Source organism: Cavia porcellus, unplaced genomic scaffold (assembly GCF_034190915.1).
Source record: "Cavia porcellus strain 051 isolate PalLab524CR breed Dunkin Hartley unplaced genomic scaffold, mCavPor4.1 scaffold_1, whole genome shotgun sequence".
In the NCBI taxonomy this organism is placed as follows: Eukaryota; Metazoa; Chordata; class Mammalia; order Rodentia; family Caviidae; genus Cavia; species Cavia porcellus.
The window spans coordinates 106,859,463-106,877,143 of NW_026947484.1; the positions used below are offsets into that span (position 1 = coordinate 106,859,463).

General features: G+C 48.8%; 1 protein-coding gene across 2 annotated transcripts; it reads right to left on the bottom strand.

The window, feature by feature from the left end:
- Positions 1-819: 819 nt before the first annotated feature.
- Positions 820-15,408, bottom strand: Sv2a (synaptic vesicle glycoprotein 2A). 2 transcript variants are annotated; one of them, XM_003478876.5, is made up of 13 exons: positions 15,253-15,408; positions 10,709-11,454; positions 9,078-9,258; positions 7,802-7,953; positions 7,550-7,683; positions 6,812-6,901; positions 6,495-6,605; positions 6,232-6,320; positions 5,233-5,397; positions 4,915-5,048; positions 3,831-4,037; positions 2,971-3,130; positions 820-2,656 (listed from the first exon to the last, which is right to left on the bottom strand). In XM_003478876.5, exons 2-13 carry the CDS (start codon positions 11,328-11,330, stop codon positions 2,473-2,475), a joined length of 2,229 nt encoding a protein of 742 aa, XP_003478924.1. In that variant the 5' UTR covers positions 11,331-11,454; positions 15,253-15,408; the 3' UTR covers positions 820-2,472. The 2 variants fall into 2 exon arrangements, with proteins under 2 accessions (XP_003478924.1, XP_005007817.1); XM_005007760.4 differs by having other exon boundaries at positions 10,709-11,634.
- Positions 15,409-17,681: the final 2,273 nt, after the last annotated feature.

A 17,681-nucleotide genomic window follows, 5' to 3' on the forward strand; every position in this document is an offset into this window, starting at 1 on the left:
GGCAGGCATAGCATCTCTCATGGTTCTTTGTGGAAAAAGCTCTCTGCAGGTTGAGCTGAATGGGGAAGGTACTAGCTTCCGGATGAACACTATGCTCCTGCAGATGTGAACAAGAGATCTGCTTGGGGAGTTTTTCTGTCGTAGCTAGGTGGTGGTCTAGTTCTAGTTCAGGGACCTGACAGTTGGCATAGGAGAACAGAGGCACAGATCAACCAAAAGTGCAGGTAGAACCGTGACTTAGAGGTCTGTGGCAGGAGTGGAAAGTTGGTCTGAAAACTGTTAAGATCAGAAAATGACTCGAATGCAGCCCAAGGCAGCTCATTTAAAACGTAGATTTGAGGTCCCCACCTCCAAAACAGGATTTGAGTCCATAAGTCGAGTTGAATCTGAGATCTGTATATTTTAAAGGTATCCCAGAAGATTTGGATGAAAATTGGTTATATTTTTTATTGTTTTTGGAGATGTCTTGTTATGAACTCATTTTGTAGACCAAGTTGGCCTCAGACTTGGAGGAATCCATCCCCCTGCCTCAGTCTCCTATGTGCTGGGATTAAGGTGCCTGCCACCACACCCGGCTTTAGTTGATTCTATTTTTAAGAAACACTATTCCAAATGTTTTAAAGCTAGAAACCTTAGAGGGCCTCCACCTGTGAAAATGGAAATCTGAGGGTTTAGAGAGGGCAGTTTAGGAAATAATTTGATCCAACATGTTATTCTGGCTTCCAGAGTGAAGAGGGAGTCACTTTTCAGCACTATTTTACCCTTTCAGGATTGTCAGAATGGATTTAAAATACAAGAAGAGAGGCAAAGAAACAGTCATTTTGGATTTTAAGGATTTGTTTCCTTTTATTTTTCATCAGAATTTTTCATTTCATTTTTCACATCAAGAGTCAGGTTCAGGGTTCCCCAAGAGAACAAGGAGATGGCTGGGTCTCCCTGGAGTGCAGGGAAAAGGGCTGTGTCCAGCAGATGAAGGGTGAGGGAAGAGAGAATATACTCGTACACTGGGCACTGGAGAAGGCAGTCCTTTAGCACAGACGCCAGAGTGAAACAGTCACCACCTGGTTCAGTTACAAAATGAAAGTGACCATGGGTTGAGGGCACCAGACGCAGCATGAAGAGGGTGAATTTGGATTTTGCTTGTTGTTATTTTCACTTTTTTCTTTTTTTTTTAACATTTTACAAACAGCTAAAAACTACGACACATCACAGCTACAGTGGAGGTGGAAAGGGCACCAATGAAAGCAGCCAGAGTGGGGTGGGACGGGGCAGCTTCACCTACAGAGGCAAGTGTGTGGAAGGTCGAGGTGGTGAAATTAAGGTTTCTGGTCCCTGCATTAGGTGTCTCTCACTGCCCAGCCTCTCCCCACTTTTAGAGGGATTGCCAGGAGGCCCTGCTTCCTGCCTCAGCCCAGCTCCTTGTGCTTTTTGATCTGCTGGTTTGACCGTATCCCTGGGTGCCTTCCCTCTCTGCTCCCAGCTATGACAAGGGCTTTGAGAAGCAGCTGTGTACTTCCTGGCTACTGTAGGGGTGGAGCCTCTCCCTCCAGAGGCCTTGGCTTGACAGGAAGGAGAGCCAGCCCTTGTCAGGTGCCCTCAGGTCTCCCTAAACCACAGGCCTCATCCCAGCATGGCCTGGGGGTTCTCCTTCCCAGGCCCAACACAGACACCAGCTTCAGGGAGGTGCTACGGGAGGCAGGATTGTGTGTGTGTATCCATTGAAATTCCCTTGGCTTATATTTGAGGACAATATAGTGACACCGTCAGCTTGTGGCACACATACACATATACATAAATGTACACACACGTTCAAACACACAGGCCTGCTGAGCTGCCTCAAAACATAAATATATAAATAAATAAGAATCAGAAAGCTAATTTCATAAAATTCAGGCTTCATAGTTATAGCCCAAATTAAGGGGAAAGTGAAGACCAGAGGGCCAAGATTTATTGCTGCTCCCTCAGCATCCAAAGGGAAGTGTGAGGGCACAGAGCCCTCTCACTGGTAAGTTCTTTTGGTCCATGGCATATACCTAAGCCCCAGCCCGCAACATACCTGCACACCCACGGTTTCACTAGGGCTTAAGCAGAGGGAGGGAGGGAGACAGCGGGAAGCCTATTCTGGAACCCCTGAAGCAGGATAACAAGACCCCTCACTAACACTGGGGGAAGCAGGGTGGGCTCAGTCTTCTCATCTGCAAAGTCAAGGGCAGTAGGAGGTGGGAAGCAGCGCCTCATCTCAAACCTGGGATGAAAGAGCCTTCCCTACTGGCCCTGCCCACAGTGGTCACACATGCACACACACACACACACACACACACACACACACACACACACACACACACCACACCGGCTAAGACACCAAAGGAGTGGGGGGTGAGGGTTCTGGGGGCCAGGGTGGCAGGGCAGGGAGGGAAGAAAAGCTATTGGTCTCACAGTGCGCCTGCCATGCCCGAAGCCTCGGAGACCCCGTCACTGCAGCACCTGCCCCCGGGTCTCAGGCAGCTTCAGAGCCAGAGAGCTGCCAAGGGCAAGGGCAGCCGAGGCAAAGAGGATGGGAGCAGCCTTGGTGATTCCCACAAAGGACGTGAAGATGCTGATCCCCAGCACAGCTGCCAGCTTACACAGGGCATTCAGGAAGCCAAAGGCTGTGGTCCTGCTCAGGAGTCCCAGGTGCCACATGCAGGACAGAATCCAGCAGGGAGACAGAGAGATCAGGGAGTAAAGGCACAGACAAAGAATACAGAAAAATTGGGAGGCAAGGAGGAAAGAAAACAAAAAAAAAAAAAAAATGAGGGAGAGAGAGGTTAATACGTAAAACTGCAAGAAGCAATTACAAAAACTGCCAGCTTTTAGAGAAAAGCCATGTCCTTCTAATCCCAAAAATGTTCTCATTTAGCCTCCTTTCTCACCCCACTCTTGCCTTCTAAGCCCTAAACCGGCTCCCCTACCCCACCACACTCCAACTACCTCTTGTCAGAAGGATAGAGTTCCACAGTCAGCACATCCAGTGCATTCCAGGACGCAATGCTGACCCCTCCAAAAAGGCAGAGCAACGCGATCATGGCCGACTCGCTGTTTCCGAAAGACAGGAAGAAGCACGAGACACAGGACATCACGCTAGAACCAGCTGGAGCCAAGAGAGGTCAGAACGTGAGCCTGGGGCCAGCAACACCCACTGAGAACCCAGCTGGTCCCATTGGCCAGCTCTGGGACAACCTCACATGAGACTCTTTTCCTAGGTAGCCAGAAGAAGGATTTTTCACTCATCCTCAACGTCCTTGTAATTGTTTATTAATAAAATCAGTAACAACCATTCTTTTGATGGGGGATCTTATATGCAGTTCAGGTTGCCTTGAGCTCATTTTGCAGCCCACATTGGTCTCAAACTTGCAACAACCTTCCTGCCTCAGCCTCCCGAGTGCTGGGATTACAGAAGTGCGCCACCACATCCAGCTTAACAACTACTTTAAAACTGACTATGGGGCAAGCATACATCGATCTATCAGCCTTGTAGATAGGGGTGGTACCATGGTTTCCACGTTTCAGGTGGTGACTGGGCTGAGAAAGGCTAACTTGTCCAAAGGAAGTAGTGGGGTAAGACACAAACCCATAACTTCAAAACTCCTCCCTTCACGCCCACTGATCTACCTGTCTCCTTCACCCTCCAGAGAAGCTTCCACGCCTTGGCCACTGCATCCTGCAGCAGCCCTGATCAACACATGAGAAGGAAGCTCTCAGACCAGTATCTCCCTCAGCCCAAGGTGAGAAGCCTACTGCCAGTGTCCTAGCTGGGTCTGAGCTACCCTCCACCCAGCCTTTCCGCCTACCCAGCATTCTGAGCCTGCCAATCTTGTCCATGAGCAGGGCAGACACGATGTTCCCCGGAAGCACAGCCAGCGTCCCCAAGAAGCTGACGAAGTACACCATGTACGCGCCCTCTCCGGTGCCTGTCACGTCTAGCTGGCAGCCCTCCTTGCTGTGCAGGAACGTGCTGTTCACCAGACGGCTGTTCACAAACTTGTACTCAAATAAGTCTGGGGTGAAGGCCAAGACACACAGGCAGTTACAGAAGATGGAAAGGACTTCCTGCTTGGGGGGGTTCTCAAACTTATGCCGGATACTCACTACAAAGTATCAGAGAATACCAGCATGGAAGCTAAAAATTGTAAAGACAAAATGACCATAAACGATCAATTTAACTTTTTGCAAGGTTTCCGAAAGACAGGAAGAAGTATGAGACACAGGACATCACGCTAGAACCAGCTGGAGCCAAGAGAGGTCAGAACATGAGCCTGGGGCCAGCTTCCCTTTGTGTTCACTCCTTTTGTTTACCTAAGTGGCAATAAGCCATAGCAGTGCCTTGGGTCTAGAAAATTTTTCTGAGAAAAATATTAAAAGTATGAAGTCCTATCCATTATTTCTTTCTTGAAAGATGTAAAAACTTACTCAGTACTCCATTTAGAGGTGAAAAACCTAAATCTGGTTCACAAAATCAGCACTTCACATGCATATAGTTTGAGAAACAGTTTAAGAAATAGATTACTGCAATGATTCCCAATCTGTCCCCCATCAAATATGCCTTTTATTGTTTTCCTTTTTCCCAAGAACCATTTTGAATTATTTTTGCCCTCTTCAAATGCACATTAATTAATATTAATGCCCTGAATTATTACCATTCCAATCAAAGGCAAAGAACTTGATACTTTTGTCAGACATTCTGTCACTGAAAAATGTCTAATATCCATTGCGTTTTCCAGATTATTGATGGTTGTCACTAAGTTCCCAACCCACTTTCCCCCAGGGTTCCAGAGGTTCTCATCTTGGAAGTTATAGGCCAGTGAATGCGGAATGGCTCCTTCTCCCTCAAGATCCACCCAGTTCTTTGGGCTGAACCCCCACTCCCCACCTTACCGGTGTTATAGAACACAGTGTTGACAAATGTGCAGTTGCGGAAGAATGTATTGCTGGATGTGACGTCCTCAAAGTAACACTCCTCAAAGAGAGAATCTTCAAAAGACACCGACTTCAGACGCAGTCCGATGAACCTGAAAGGGCAAGATGATGAGACCTGGCCACTCATCCTCATCCCCTCTCTACATCTTACTCCTTCAGTAGAGTTATGAGCAGATGGACATTGAGGAGAAGCACAGGCATTGCCCCAAACCACCCTGCCTTGAACTCTCAGACTAATGAGATAGACAGAAGGGAATTTTAATGGTCTCCACATACTTGTCATTAAAGTACTGCCCCCCTCGGTGGATCTGATTTTCCAGTGTGAAGTTGAAGGTCACATGCTCCACACGCTCCCCAGGGAACACTTTGGTTCGGGCCGCATAGTCCACAGCCTGCAGATGACGGATCATGTCTGGAAACCAGACGGTCAGGCCGTAGTAGCTGGACAATCGAAAGCAGTGGAATCAGGGAAGATTCAACATTAAAATCAGACTGCCCCATAGTGGGCCAGAAACCCACCTGCATCAGGGCATCCTCACCTTCAGCAGCATCTTTTTTTTTACACTTTTTTTTTTCTTTTTTATCGGTATCGGGGATCAAACTCATGACTGCCTGCTTGCAAGACAGGTGCTTATGCCACTGAGCTAAATCCCCAGCCCCCTTCAGCAGCATCTTACAGTCCTTTCCAGCTACTGTGGTTCTGGGGACTTTAGGGTGCTCTCCACCACGTACTACACTCTTTCCTTTTTTGTTGTTTTTTGTTTGAATTTTTTTTTGAGGCAGGGCCTCACTACATAGTTCAGGCTGGCCTCAAACCCACAGCAATCCTCCTGCCTTGGCCTTCCAAGTGCTACCATGCTCTTTCTTTTCTCTTACGCATCTGTTCTTCCCTCTGTTTAAAACTTTCCCAACTCTCACTCCACAGACTGTACCTTCATTCATCCTTTAGAATTTGGGGCCCAGCCCCAAGTCCACAGAACTCTGCCCTCCCTGCTGAGGCCCCATCCCCTACTTCACAGACGGATTTATCTACTTTGGGTCACACCTACTTCATCTCAGCCCAGTACCCATGCAGAGCAGCAACTTACTCTTGGTCAGATACAAGTGTGTGCTGAGTGAATGAATGCAGTAAAGGAGCTGGGTGGAGCATCGGGGGCACCTGAACAACACCTCTTCATTTCCATTTGTCCCCTCCATTCAAACTTTCTACGTCTCTCTCCCAACCCACCTACCACCAGGACCACCACATAGCACCCACCCCGCTCACTCCCTCACCTGAAGGACATGGTGAACCATACACCCATCATCATCAGAGTGATGCGTCGATACTCTGGACTGAAGCAGGAGAGGAAATTCCTCCAGACCTACAAGGGACCAAGCCAGGGCAGACGGTGGCTGTACCTACCTCTAATGCACACAGATCCCCGTTTTCCTGCCCTACCCTTCCATGTCCACCCTCCCCTCTCACCCAAGCTCAAGCCCCGCTTTCTCTGCCACCTCTCCTGGTACCTTCTCTGTCTCATGCCATCCCCTATTACCTGTCCCCCCAGGCTCAAGGCCCGGACCCCCCAGCGCTGGTACCAGGTCCCTGTGTCCGACTGGATCTCAATCAGCTCATCCTCCTGATGAATTGTCTTAATGTGAGTTACCTGAGGTGAAGAGAAGGAATAAGCAGTCACACATACCGTTTCCCAAGCCCCAGACGGGCCTGCTCCAGTTTCCCTGTGGTGCTAATATCATTCAGGCAGTGTACTCTAAGCAGCCCGAAAAATAGGTAGAAGGAGCTCCAGAAAAGGTGAGGTACGGGCTGGGGCTCAAAAGCTTGGCAGTTTGGGTTGGGAGGCCAGTGGCTTACTGAGAATACTCGCTCCGGATGTCCCTTGGCTCGCATGTTGGTGTCGTGAACCTGCTTCAGCACCATCCAAGCCTCATCATGCTTCCCATTCTAGAGCCACAGACACAATCCCACATCACGGTCAGTCCTTCCTGACTTTGGGTCCCAGAGTTCCTCCCTCCAAAGGTTACAAAAAGACCCAAGGCCACCCACAACCCTTGACCCGTCCATGTATCATCCCAAGCTGGGATGACATAACCAAGCAAGACATAATAGACCTGGGAAGATCAGGGTACAAGGGACTGCCCTGGGGCCAAATGCAAACACAGGTCTCAGGGATTCCCAGATACAATGGAAAGAAAAAACAGAAGGCAAGGGAAATGATGGGCAAGTATGCAGTCAGAGAAAGAGCAGCACCCTAACTCTGCTGGACCCACATATAGCTGGAGGGGAGGGGAGAAGAGGTGGGACTTCTCCTGAACTATAAAGTCATGGGCCAGGGCCAAGACCCATGCCTTAAAATCTTAAGCCAACCATAGCTGAACATGTTCCTGATGTCTATGCCCACAGATCCCCTGTGGAGATGCATTCTGAGACAAGGAAGCAAGATCCAGCCCCCTATAGACTCTTGAGGACCCTTGAGTATAGCCCCTTGAGGAAGAAGGCAGCCAGGCAAGATCACACCAACCCACAAGTGTCTAAACACAAAAACCCCTGATGCCCTCCATCTGCCATCCCACCAAACACAGCCCCATTCACCTCCAGGAAGAAGCGGGGACTCTCAGGCTGCGTAGTCAGAGCCCCAATGGCAAACACAGAAGGAAAGGCGCAGACGAGGACAAAGACCCTCCAGCTATGGAACTGGTAAGCAGAACCCATCTGAAAACTCCACCCTGCCAGAGACAGAGTCACAGCATCAGCAGAAAAGCCAGAGGCCGGGGGCTCCTAGTGTAGGAGCGGAGGAGAAGAGGGAAGAGAGCCAGACTCGGGTGTATCCTGGGGGCAGCTCACCGTAGTGGGGAATGATGGCCCAGGCCATAGCAGCTGCATACACTCCACCAATCATCCAAAACATGCAGAGCCAGCTCAAGTGCTCCCCACGCTTCTCCTGGGCCAGAAACTCCGAGAAATAGGAAAAGACGATGGGGATGGACCCCCCGATCCTAGAGGGCATTAAGAATTCGGCATTAGAAAATGCCCATCTTACTGATCTCCTGCCCCAGTGCTCTGGACTCCTATGCTCCTACCATCTTCCAGAGATTTGGTTTTGGTTTGGTTGGTTTGGTTTTAGAGTACTAGGATTGAACCCAAGTCCTGTTCACTGAGCTATATCCCCAGTTTTTCTTACTTTTTGAGACCAGGTCTTGCTAAGTCACCAAGTTTCCCAGCCTCGGTTCAAACTTGTGATCATCCTGCCTCAGCCTTCTAGAGTCCTGGGTTTACAGGTATGTGCCATCATTCCTGGACCTTTCCATTCTTCCATAACTTTTTTTTTTTTTAGACAGGGTCTTGCTATGTAAGTCAAGGTGGCCTTGAACTCACTGTGCAGCCCCAGCTGGCCTTCAATTCATGGTAATTCTCCTGACTCAGCCTCTTGAGCACTTGGATTGTAGGCAGCATCCCATGCCTGGCTACTTCCATAGCTTTCAGAGACCCCATCTCATGCATATTGCCCTCAAAGCTTCTCTCACTACCAGCCATCAAGCATCCATCCTCAGGTTGGTTGTAACAGGCAGGTGGGTCTCAGAGGAGGGGGAAGAATAGACATTAAATCTTGAAGGAGACTAGAGTCAGTGGGGAAGGATGATAATTGCAGAAAACTGCCTCCAAATAACAAAGACAGGCAATAGCCTGAGGGACCAGGCCAGGAAAGAGGAGTTGGGGCCCACAGGAGCTGGGTAGAGGTGCGGAGGGAGGGAAGGCTTCCTGTGTGAGTCCTCAATTATAGGAAATATGTAGTCTGCAGGAGCTATCTCCAGGGCTCACAGGAGCCCAGGGGTAAGGTGGAGGCCACTAAGCCCCCTGTGGAGAAAAAGGCTCAGGACAGGACTGAAGTGGAGTGCAGGCTCAGGAATAGACCAAGCGCAGAAGGCCTTCTGGATGCTGCAGACAGGCCCAGGGTAGGGGAAGCTCAAAGATGGTTGGGGAAGAAAGGAACTCATTCATTCATTTATTCTACTCACACATATTTAAACATCTGATCTGCTAGCATTATGCTGGGCCCTAAAGAACGACAGTGACTAACGTACAGTCCTGACTTCAAAGGACTCAAGCTGTGGATACTCACCCAACCCCAGAAAGGAGGCGGCAGAAGAGAAAAGTGCCATAGCCCTGGACGAAGGATGAGAAGAAGGCGAAGACACTGTTGACTGAGAGCGAGATGAGCAGACACTGTCTCCGACCCAGCCGGTCAGCCAGCCCCCCCCAGAGGAAGGCTCCCACCATCATGCCCAGGTAGACAATGAGGCCTGGAGGGAAGAGGACAGGCAGCAGCACTGTGAGCAGCACACCTTGGTTCTCCCGTTAGCTAAGCATCTCCAGATGAAACTGCAGTAGAATTAATCAAGGGTGTGACGAAGAGAAGCCGTCTACACAGAGCTAGGAGCAAGTGAGGACAGTATCCGCCTACATCCCCAGATCCTCCCTGGGTCTTCTCTATTGTCCCTTAAAGCAGCAAGAGGTCTCTCCTTGGTATATGTGTGCCAAAGTAAGCACATCTTTTATTCCTTGGGAAAGGGGTCCCAATTCCTTTCATCTTCTCTGGAAATTCCCCACACAAATCCATCCTTCACCCCTGCTCTGAGTGCTTCAGATCCTAAAACTCCCCAGTTTACTGTTTCCCTCATAAAATTAAAATTCGAATTGATCTTTAAAGTAATCTACTCTGTGCAAGGCATGGTGGTGCATGCCTGTAACCCCAGCACTTGGGAAGCTGAAACAGGAGGATCACTGTGAGTTGGAGGCCAGCCTGGGCTAGAAAGTGAGTTCAAGACCACCCTGAACTACATAGTAAGACTTTGTCTCAAAATAGCAAAATAAATAATTTAATTTAATTAAATCACCTACTCTAAACAATGCATTTTACTCATGCCCAAACTTAACTCCTAGGAAGAGACCCATCCAATGCACAGTAAGTCTTTTCTCAACGACTCTAGAGCTTCCCCTTTGGAACAGGCCATCAGACACCACTCTCTGGTCCTTGATCGCTTCCAAGTCTGGATGAGAGACTTAGATCCCCACCCCCACTACCCTAAACTGATCCTCCCATTTATCCCAGGGAGTTTGAAGTATGACTTTATGTTCTCCAAAGGGGAAGGGAACAGGGTGGTAAGAAGGAAGGTTGTGAAGAAACATTAAGCCTAAGGTGGTGGCACGTGCCTGAATCCCAGAATTTGGGGAGGCTGAGGCAGAAAGATGGCAAGTATGAGCCTTGCCCAGGCCATTTAGCAACTTACTGAGACTTTGTCTCAAAATACAAAAATGTTTAAAAAGGGCCAGGAATGTAGCTGAGAGCAAAGGCCCTGGAACTTAATCTCCAGTACCATGACCAACAAAGAAATACATACATAAATAAAGCAAAGAGAAAGAGAGGAAATATTAAACAGTGACCCACCCCACCATTGCTACCTCTTGCAGAACTAACTAAGCTGACCACCATCTACCCAGTCATTAGCCCAAGTTCCAGTCCAGCTGCTCTTCCCCAAACCTCTCTTTCATGTCCAACTTCACCAACACAACCCCAAAAGAGGGTATGAAGGGAATAACGTACAGAGGAACCCTGGGCCCTCTGGAAGCAGTTTGGAAGCAGGATCCAAAGGAGCCCAGTGGGAAGGATTAGAATCATTCCCAAGATCAAGTGTGACTGCAGGTGTTTCTAGACAGGGAACAGCACAGGACTAGAATGCCCTCGTGTCTTACCCAGCATGCCCTTGTTGGAGTCAGACAGGCACATGTCTTTCTCAGCACTGGGCAGCACGAAGCCCACCACGAAGACCTCAACACCATCAGCCATTAGCGCCAGGCCAAGCACAAAATAGAGCGTCCACTGAAAGCGGCCGTGGCCACACTCCCGTAAGATGGCTTCATACTGCTGGGCCAGTTCTTCCCGTTCTTTCCGCCGCTGTGCCTCCCCCCGGCCCCCAGGAGGGCCTTCTCCATCACTCAAGCCCCCTCTTACTCCAGCCAGGGCTGCCCCATCTGCCATCCGCTCGCCTTTGCCCCCAGACTCTGCCCGGGGAATACCCTGATATTCGCCCTCATAGATCTCATCATCCTCATCGTGGCCCTCTGTGGCATCACTGGATGCGCCACCTTCCTCCTCATCCTGGGCCCCTTCTCCACGGTAATAGCCATCTGCAGGAGCAGGGTAGTCATCGTCATCCTCCTCCTCCTCAAATCGAGAATAGGATCTGCGGGAGTATTCATCCTGGACTCTGTCCAGGCCTTTCACCACCTTCTTGGTCGCGTGCTTCTTGACTTCCTTGGCAATGTCTTTGGCCCCACGGATGAAAGCTGCCCGGTCTCGGAAGCCCTCTTCCATGATGGAGTTTCAGGGCACTTCCCCAGATCTGCTTTACTCTCTGTCTTTCAGCTTCTTGTTCAACAGTGAAGTTATGTTCCAGTATCCTCAAAATAAGAGGAAATAGGACCTGGCCAGTGAGCGTCTAGGAATACAAAGGAAGAAGAGGAGGTCTAATCTACACCTTGTTCAGTAGGTGAGCAGGGATGGGAATGGGGTTTAGGGGAAAGGAAGGGAAGGGGGAGCCAGGTTGGTGGGTATAAGCTGGGGAGCCAGGATAACACAGGAAAGGCGTCCTACTTCTTTTCCAAGAATCTCTGGAGACCTAGAAAAAGTAAGCAAGACAAAAGGAAGTTGAGTCCTAAGGTGAAGGCCAATAAAAAAATTCTGTCAATCCCTAGCCCCATCTGGACCATACTGTGAAGAGATGGTATCCTTGCTTCAGGCCATCACATGTAAAGAGGGAAGGGCCAACTTTGGGGCATTCAACTATTAGTCCCCTTTCAAAGCCAGGCCAAATCACAATCATTCACCCTGAGCCTTCCTCCAGATCCCCTACCCTATATCAAGTTTAGACCCCTTGCTTTATTCCCAACCTGCAAAGAACAAAACAGAAAATACGAGAAAGCAGAATTCCCTGCTTTAGTTTGGTCTGGGGTTCCTAGGTACAGAGCTTGGGGAGATGCATTGCAGGAAGCCCTGCTCTACCTGACTGCCTTCAGTCCCCTGGTGACAGCCGGTAGGGAGGCTTCCACAGCTCTTTCACGAGATTCCAATTTTTGTTTGTACCGGGGATCACAACCATGCGCTTGCAAGGCAGGCGCTTATGCTGCTGAGCTAAATCCCCAGCCAAGATTCCAATTTTATAGTCCTCTCAAGGACTTTCTCCCAACATAGCCTACATTGAGCTTCCAGAGTCAGATAGACTTAGCTTTGACCTCCTGCTCAGCACTTACGTACTAAGCAATCAGACGTGTCCTAAACATCCAAGGCTCAGTTTCCTCATAGTTAAAGAGGGGGAGGGGGAGTAAAAATTAAATGATGTAATGCATATAAGCTTTGGACCACAATACCTGGCACATAAAAACTAATGAATGTTAGCTCCATTGAGGCAACTGTAATATAGAGAAGTGCACTACACTACTCACAAGGTCTTACATCAAAAGCTATCTCTGGATGTTCTTCAGAGTAAACATCAAGAAGGGGACATCAGCAAGGGATGTTATCAAGGAGGATGCTGGTTCAGTGCAACACGTGCAACAGATCACCTAAATGATTGAAATCCCAAACTCTGCCACTTTTTCACAGTTGTTAGGCCGGTTACTTAACTTCTGTAAGCCCTTCTGTCCTCAAAGTTAAACTGAAGATAATTATCCAGGTACAGTGGTGCACAGCTGTACTGCCAGCACTCTGGGAGCCTGAGGCAGGAGGATCACAGGTTTGCTCTGTCTGGACAACTTAATAGAGGAATCCTACCCCAAAATTCAAATTTAAAAAGTGCTGGAGATATTTCTCAGAGTAAGCATGAGAATCTAATCTCACAGAAGATATGCTAAAAACATTCTTTTCCTCCTTTCTATAAATTGAAAAGTGTGAAAGAGGCAGGAAGCAGCAAGATACAATTAGGAGGTCATACTTACATACTGTTGCCCAATGTCCTCCCAAGAACCCTCTGTGTTTAAATTAATTCCACATTATCTCCCTTTAGACAGACGGGAAGACTCAAAAAATGGAGACTTGGAACCTGAGCACAATGCACAAGAAGGAAGATCAAAAGCTAAGAAAGTGATGACTGGCTGCTGCCACCTCCCCTCAGAATGTCAGGTATGGTCTCCCTTACATTGGCAAGTGTAGGAACGGAAATGACTGATCAGGCTAAAACACTTTCTAATGTGAGGGTCTAAAGTCTATAGGTGCACCTCATTCCTTCAGGGCCTTGCCTCCTAATTCCCCTTAATCCTTTCTGCTTCTCCTCTAGAAGTCAAGGAAAAAGAGTCCACAAATACCGCATTGCGTAGGCAGCTAGTGGAGAGTAAAGGGGGCCTTAAGCCTCGCCTCAAGAAAAGACTTTCTCCAAAGGGAGGTACAGGATAATCTTCTTTCTTCAAAGAAACAGAAGATGCAGGCCTAGGTTCAGATCAGAGATCATTCTCTAAAAATACACTGCCTCTCTACTCCCACTCATCCAGGCATCCAGGGCCTTCATCCTTCATTAAATCTCTCACTCTCCCTCCCTCCCTCTTTCATATTCTGGTTGAAGAGGGTGAGTGATATTTTGTGATTCAGAGACAAGCACTAGATAGCACAATGTTACACCCTCAGGCAAATGTAAGCAGTGGACCACGGTGACCAGAAGCAGTGACCCCTATGTCAGTGGACCACGGTGACCAGAAGCAGTGACCCCTATGTCACCTTCTTTTCTTCATGGTTCAGGGTCCAGTCCTCCTGCATGAAAGAGAAGGAACTGTAGAATTCCTCAGTGCAAGGCAATCTGCATGCATTTCTTTTCTTTCTTTACCACAGTCTCCCTAAACCTGACAGGAAGCAGATGATCCCTGTGTTTGTTGACACTGTTTACCCCTGAGAAGTACATGTGGTGTAGAGCAGGCTCCCACAGCCACAGCAGGACATGATGGCTCAACAGCCAGCTCCTCCAGGGCCAGCAAGCCCTGAGAGGAAAAAAAAAGAAGACACATTCTTTGCACGAGTGAGGAAGTGGTGCTATTTTTAGTCCCCAAAGCAGCACAGAGTGGCAAAGTCTGTAAAAGAGAGACAACACTTGGAGAGCTGGAGGCAAAATTCAGGTTTACAAGGACCCTTTAAAGTAGATGACCAGAAAAATGTGCCCAGAAGACTTTCTGCAGGTAGTATAAACAGTGGGTGAGGGAACTTCCAGCAAATGCTTCCTTCATGGACTACTCATCCCTGTCCATCAAGTGCCAACTGGGATCTCTCAGATCGCCTGCTCACCCCATCCCAGAAGACAAGGTCATTAAGAAACAATCATTTGTCAAAACAGGAACACTCCTCCCCATTACAGCTGGATGGTTAGGCTCAGCACCCACCCCAGGACCAACAAGGTTGCACCTCTCCTCCCCATAGTCTACCTCTGGGTTAGAAAGATGGGAGCATCCACAATTGGGGGCAGGGGAGGGGTGGTCAGCTGAGAATGCATACGGAGGAATGCACACAGAAGGGAAGGCAGAGGCAGGGATGCAGGAAGGGACCTCCACAGCACACACTCAGAGACAGCCACTAGCAGCATTTGCAGCCATCCCCTTCCCCATCGTGCCTCAGCCCAGTATAAAAGACGAGCCCCAAGAATTTACTAAACCATTCCTCCAAGAAAATCCCCACCCTTGGTCCTGCTGATGGACAAATGCCCACCATCACTCAGCAACCCACACCAGTAATTGCTTCCAGCCCCCATCATCCATGCCCCTGACAGCTGATCCTTTAGCATTTCTTGTCACCCCAATGTTTCCATTCTTCATTTCCCTCCCCTAAACCTTCACCTGCCCTCCACTCCCGCCGCCCCCCTCCCCCCCCCGTCGGGGCAAGCAGACTGAGGCACATGCACAGCCAAGGTCATTTATCACTCATTCATGGGGGGGTGCAAGGTGAGCCGGGGACTGGAGTTTAAGAATCAGAGTCTATCTAAAAACGCCCCACTAGGCTAATTTCTGAAAAGGATGGTCAGGGTTTGGTAAAGGAAAACACACACACACGCACAGACACACGTATTTCCCCATAGGCACACAACAACTGAAATAAATGCTGGTTTCCCAAAGCATCACCAAGCCTTTTACTCCTAGAGCGAGGACGGTCACCCCCCCCCCACCACCACCACCACCACCAAGCAAAGCATCGGAGGATAAAATGGCTGCAAGGCGAGGCAAGGATGCTTCTGCAGGGCGGGTGGAGGTGGCAGAGAGGGTCTCACCTGGGATGGGTCCCCGGGTAAGGGAGTCCAGGGTGAGGGCAGGGGTCGGGCCGCGGGGCTGAGGCGTCAACGCGACCGCCTCGGGCACCGGGGAAGCGGCACTGCAGACCTGCCCCCCACCCCAGCGCGTTCGGCCCCGCCTCCGCCTCCCCCCACCGCCCGCGCGCCGCGGAGCTCGGGAGAGACCATTTGGGGGGGAAAGGGGGAGGTTGGGGAGCGGACTGAGGGCACAGGGGGAAACGACCAAAGGAGCTGAGGGGGTGTCACTGGGACAGCTGAAATGACACACAGCCCTTCCCAGACCCTGCCTCGTAAAAAAGAAAAGAAACTAAGCAATACAAAATAGTAATTTTAGGAAGACAGAAAGCAAGGTGGTAAATGAAATAAAACATCCCCTTCCTCAGCCACAGGAGGACTGAACCCAGGAGTTTCGGGGGCTCCTGCTGCCCAGAAAACACCTCCTTTTTTCTTATCCACTGTTCTCAAACTCCTTTTCTTCAGCCCCCTTCCAAATCCAGAGTGCTCAGACTCCAATTTCCTGAATATTTTAGAGAAAGCAAGGCTAGCAATGTGTGATTTCTATTTTGAACAGCCAGACGCAGGTTCCCAAATCCCGGCCCTCTCTCCTCAAGAAATAGTTGCAATTATTTATCTACAGTGCAGATATCATCATCGGCTCAGCCTCTTTGCAGAGGTGAGCACTGGAGAAGCTGGGAGGAGTTTTATGGGGCTGATCAACTGAACGTGCTCCCCTTCCATTCATTTGCTCCCATAACTCAAAAAGGGATCTCCTCAATCCCCTTTCTGCTTTCTTTTAGGCCTCTCACCTCACACACACACACACACACACACCACGCCCGCTCCTGGGCAGAAAACAATGAATTTCAATTCTTTAATCTTTCCTTTGCCCCTGTAGCCAATACCCCGACTCAGAGATCCAAGACATACCATTTGGTCACAAGGATGATCATCCCTCTCCAGGAAGGAGATGGTATGTGCTGATTTGAGGCTTTCATTCTGCGTGTATCTTATCTATTCCAGGTAAGGCCTTAGAATGTTCTGCACAGAACACCGATCAACACACTTTTGCTTCTTGGCTAAGTTCCCTGCCTCTGTGAACCTCAGGTTTCTTGTCTGGAAAATAAAATTGTCTGGGACTAGAAGCTGCACCAGGTGGTTTTCAATTTTAGCACTGTAAGATCTGCTTTACTAAATGTAGAAGTTCCAGAACGCTAGAACATATTACTCAGAGAAGGTTGATCTCATGTCCCAAGAGATATCGTAGGTGGTATTTGGCATGTTGAGCTCCCACTGGACCTGAGTTTTGTATGGTCTGAAGCTGAATATTGGAAATACTAGTTTGTGCCAACAAAGTTCACAATTTATTGAGATACAAAACCATAACACATCAATATTGTAAAAATTCAACTGTCACTCAGACTGAAAACTCACGTGTACATGTCTAATATATTCTCTCCCTAAAACCAAATCAAAATTAAGTCAATGTCTAAATGCAGTGATAGCTGAACAGCAGGATTTTTATCTTTAATGGCATCTGGCCATCCCCAATAAAAAATCATGCCAATGGGTCCAGAATACTCTTCTTGGCAACAGTTCTCTACCCCACCTCTCTGCTACAGGCAACCTCGCCAATGCTCCTAGACTACTTACTACAATGACTAAAACACTTTTTAGGAAGGCTCTTGGAATGCTTTGCCCACGTGGGCCTCAGAGACTCTCTTTACTGGAATTTCAGTGCTCACCCCACTTCAGGTTGAGATATTTTTTATTTAAGCATGTTAATATTTCCAATAGGATTAGAGCCAAATCGTACTGGCAGGAAGCCATTTCTTCTCTTTAAGGTGATTTTGTGTACTCTCCACAGATATACATACTTGCTACAATAGAAATCTTGCACTCTTAGAAGAAATTTTTAAGTTGAGGGAAAATGTAACCCATTTCCCCCAGATGCCATGGCTCCATCTTCCTCCTCACCATTTCCTCAGTCCCCTCAGCTAGGTTCTCTAACATTATTGTTACTAGAGCCTCTGCCCTTGGCCCTCCCAGCCTTTTTTCCTTTCCCTAGCTTACCTCAGGCAGCCCCGCAGCTTTAATGCTGCACCTACCTTGATGATCCCATTTGATTGCTATTCCAGACACTCCTAAATCAAAATGTACCATCCACCTTCTCAACATTTCCAGATGGATATCTTAACACTGGGGCCACTAGAATTCCCAAGCCAACAGCCCCCAGCCGAAACAGCTTCCTCCCTTTCACCTCTGTTTTAAAGGAGGTAGTGTGTGCCTCAACAGGAAAAATATCTGAGAAGCACTGACCTGTGGGAGTTCCTTAACTGGCTCTGACCTAAGCCCCCAACACCAAACAGCACTCTGTGCTAAATACTATGCTATTTATGTTTCTGCCTACA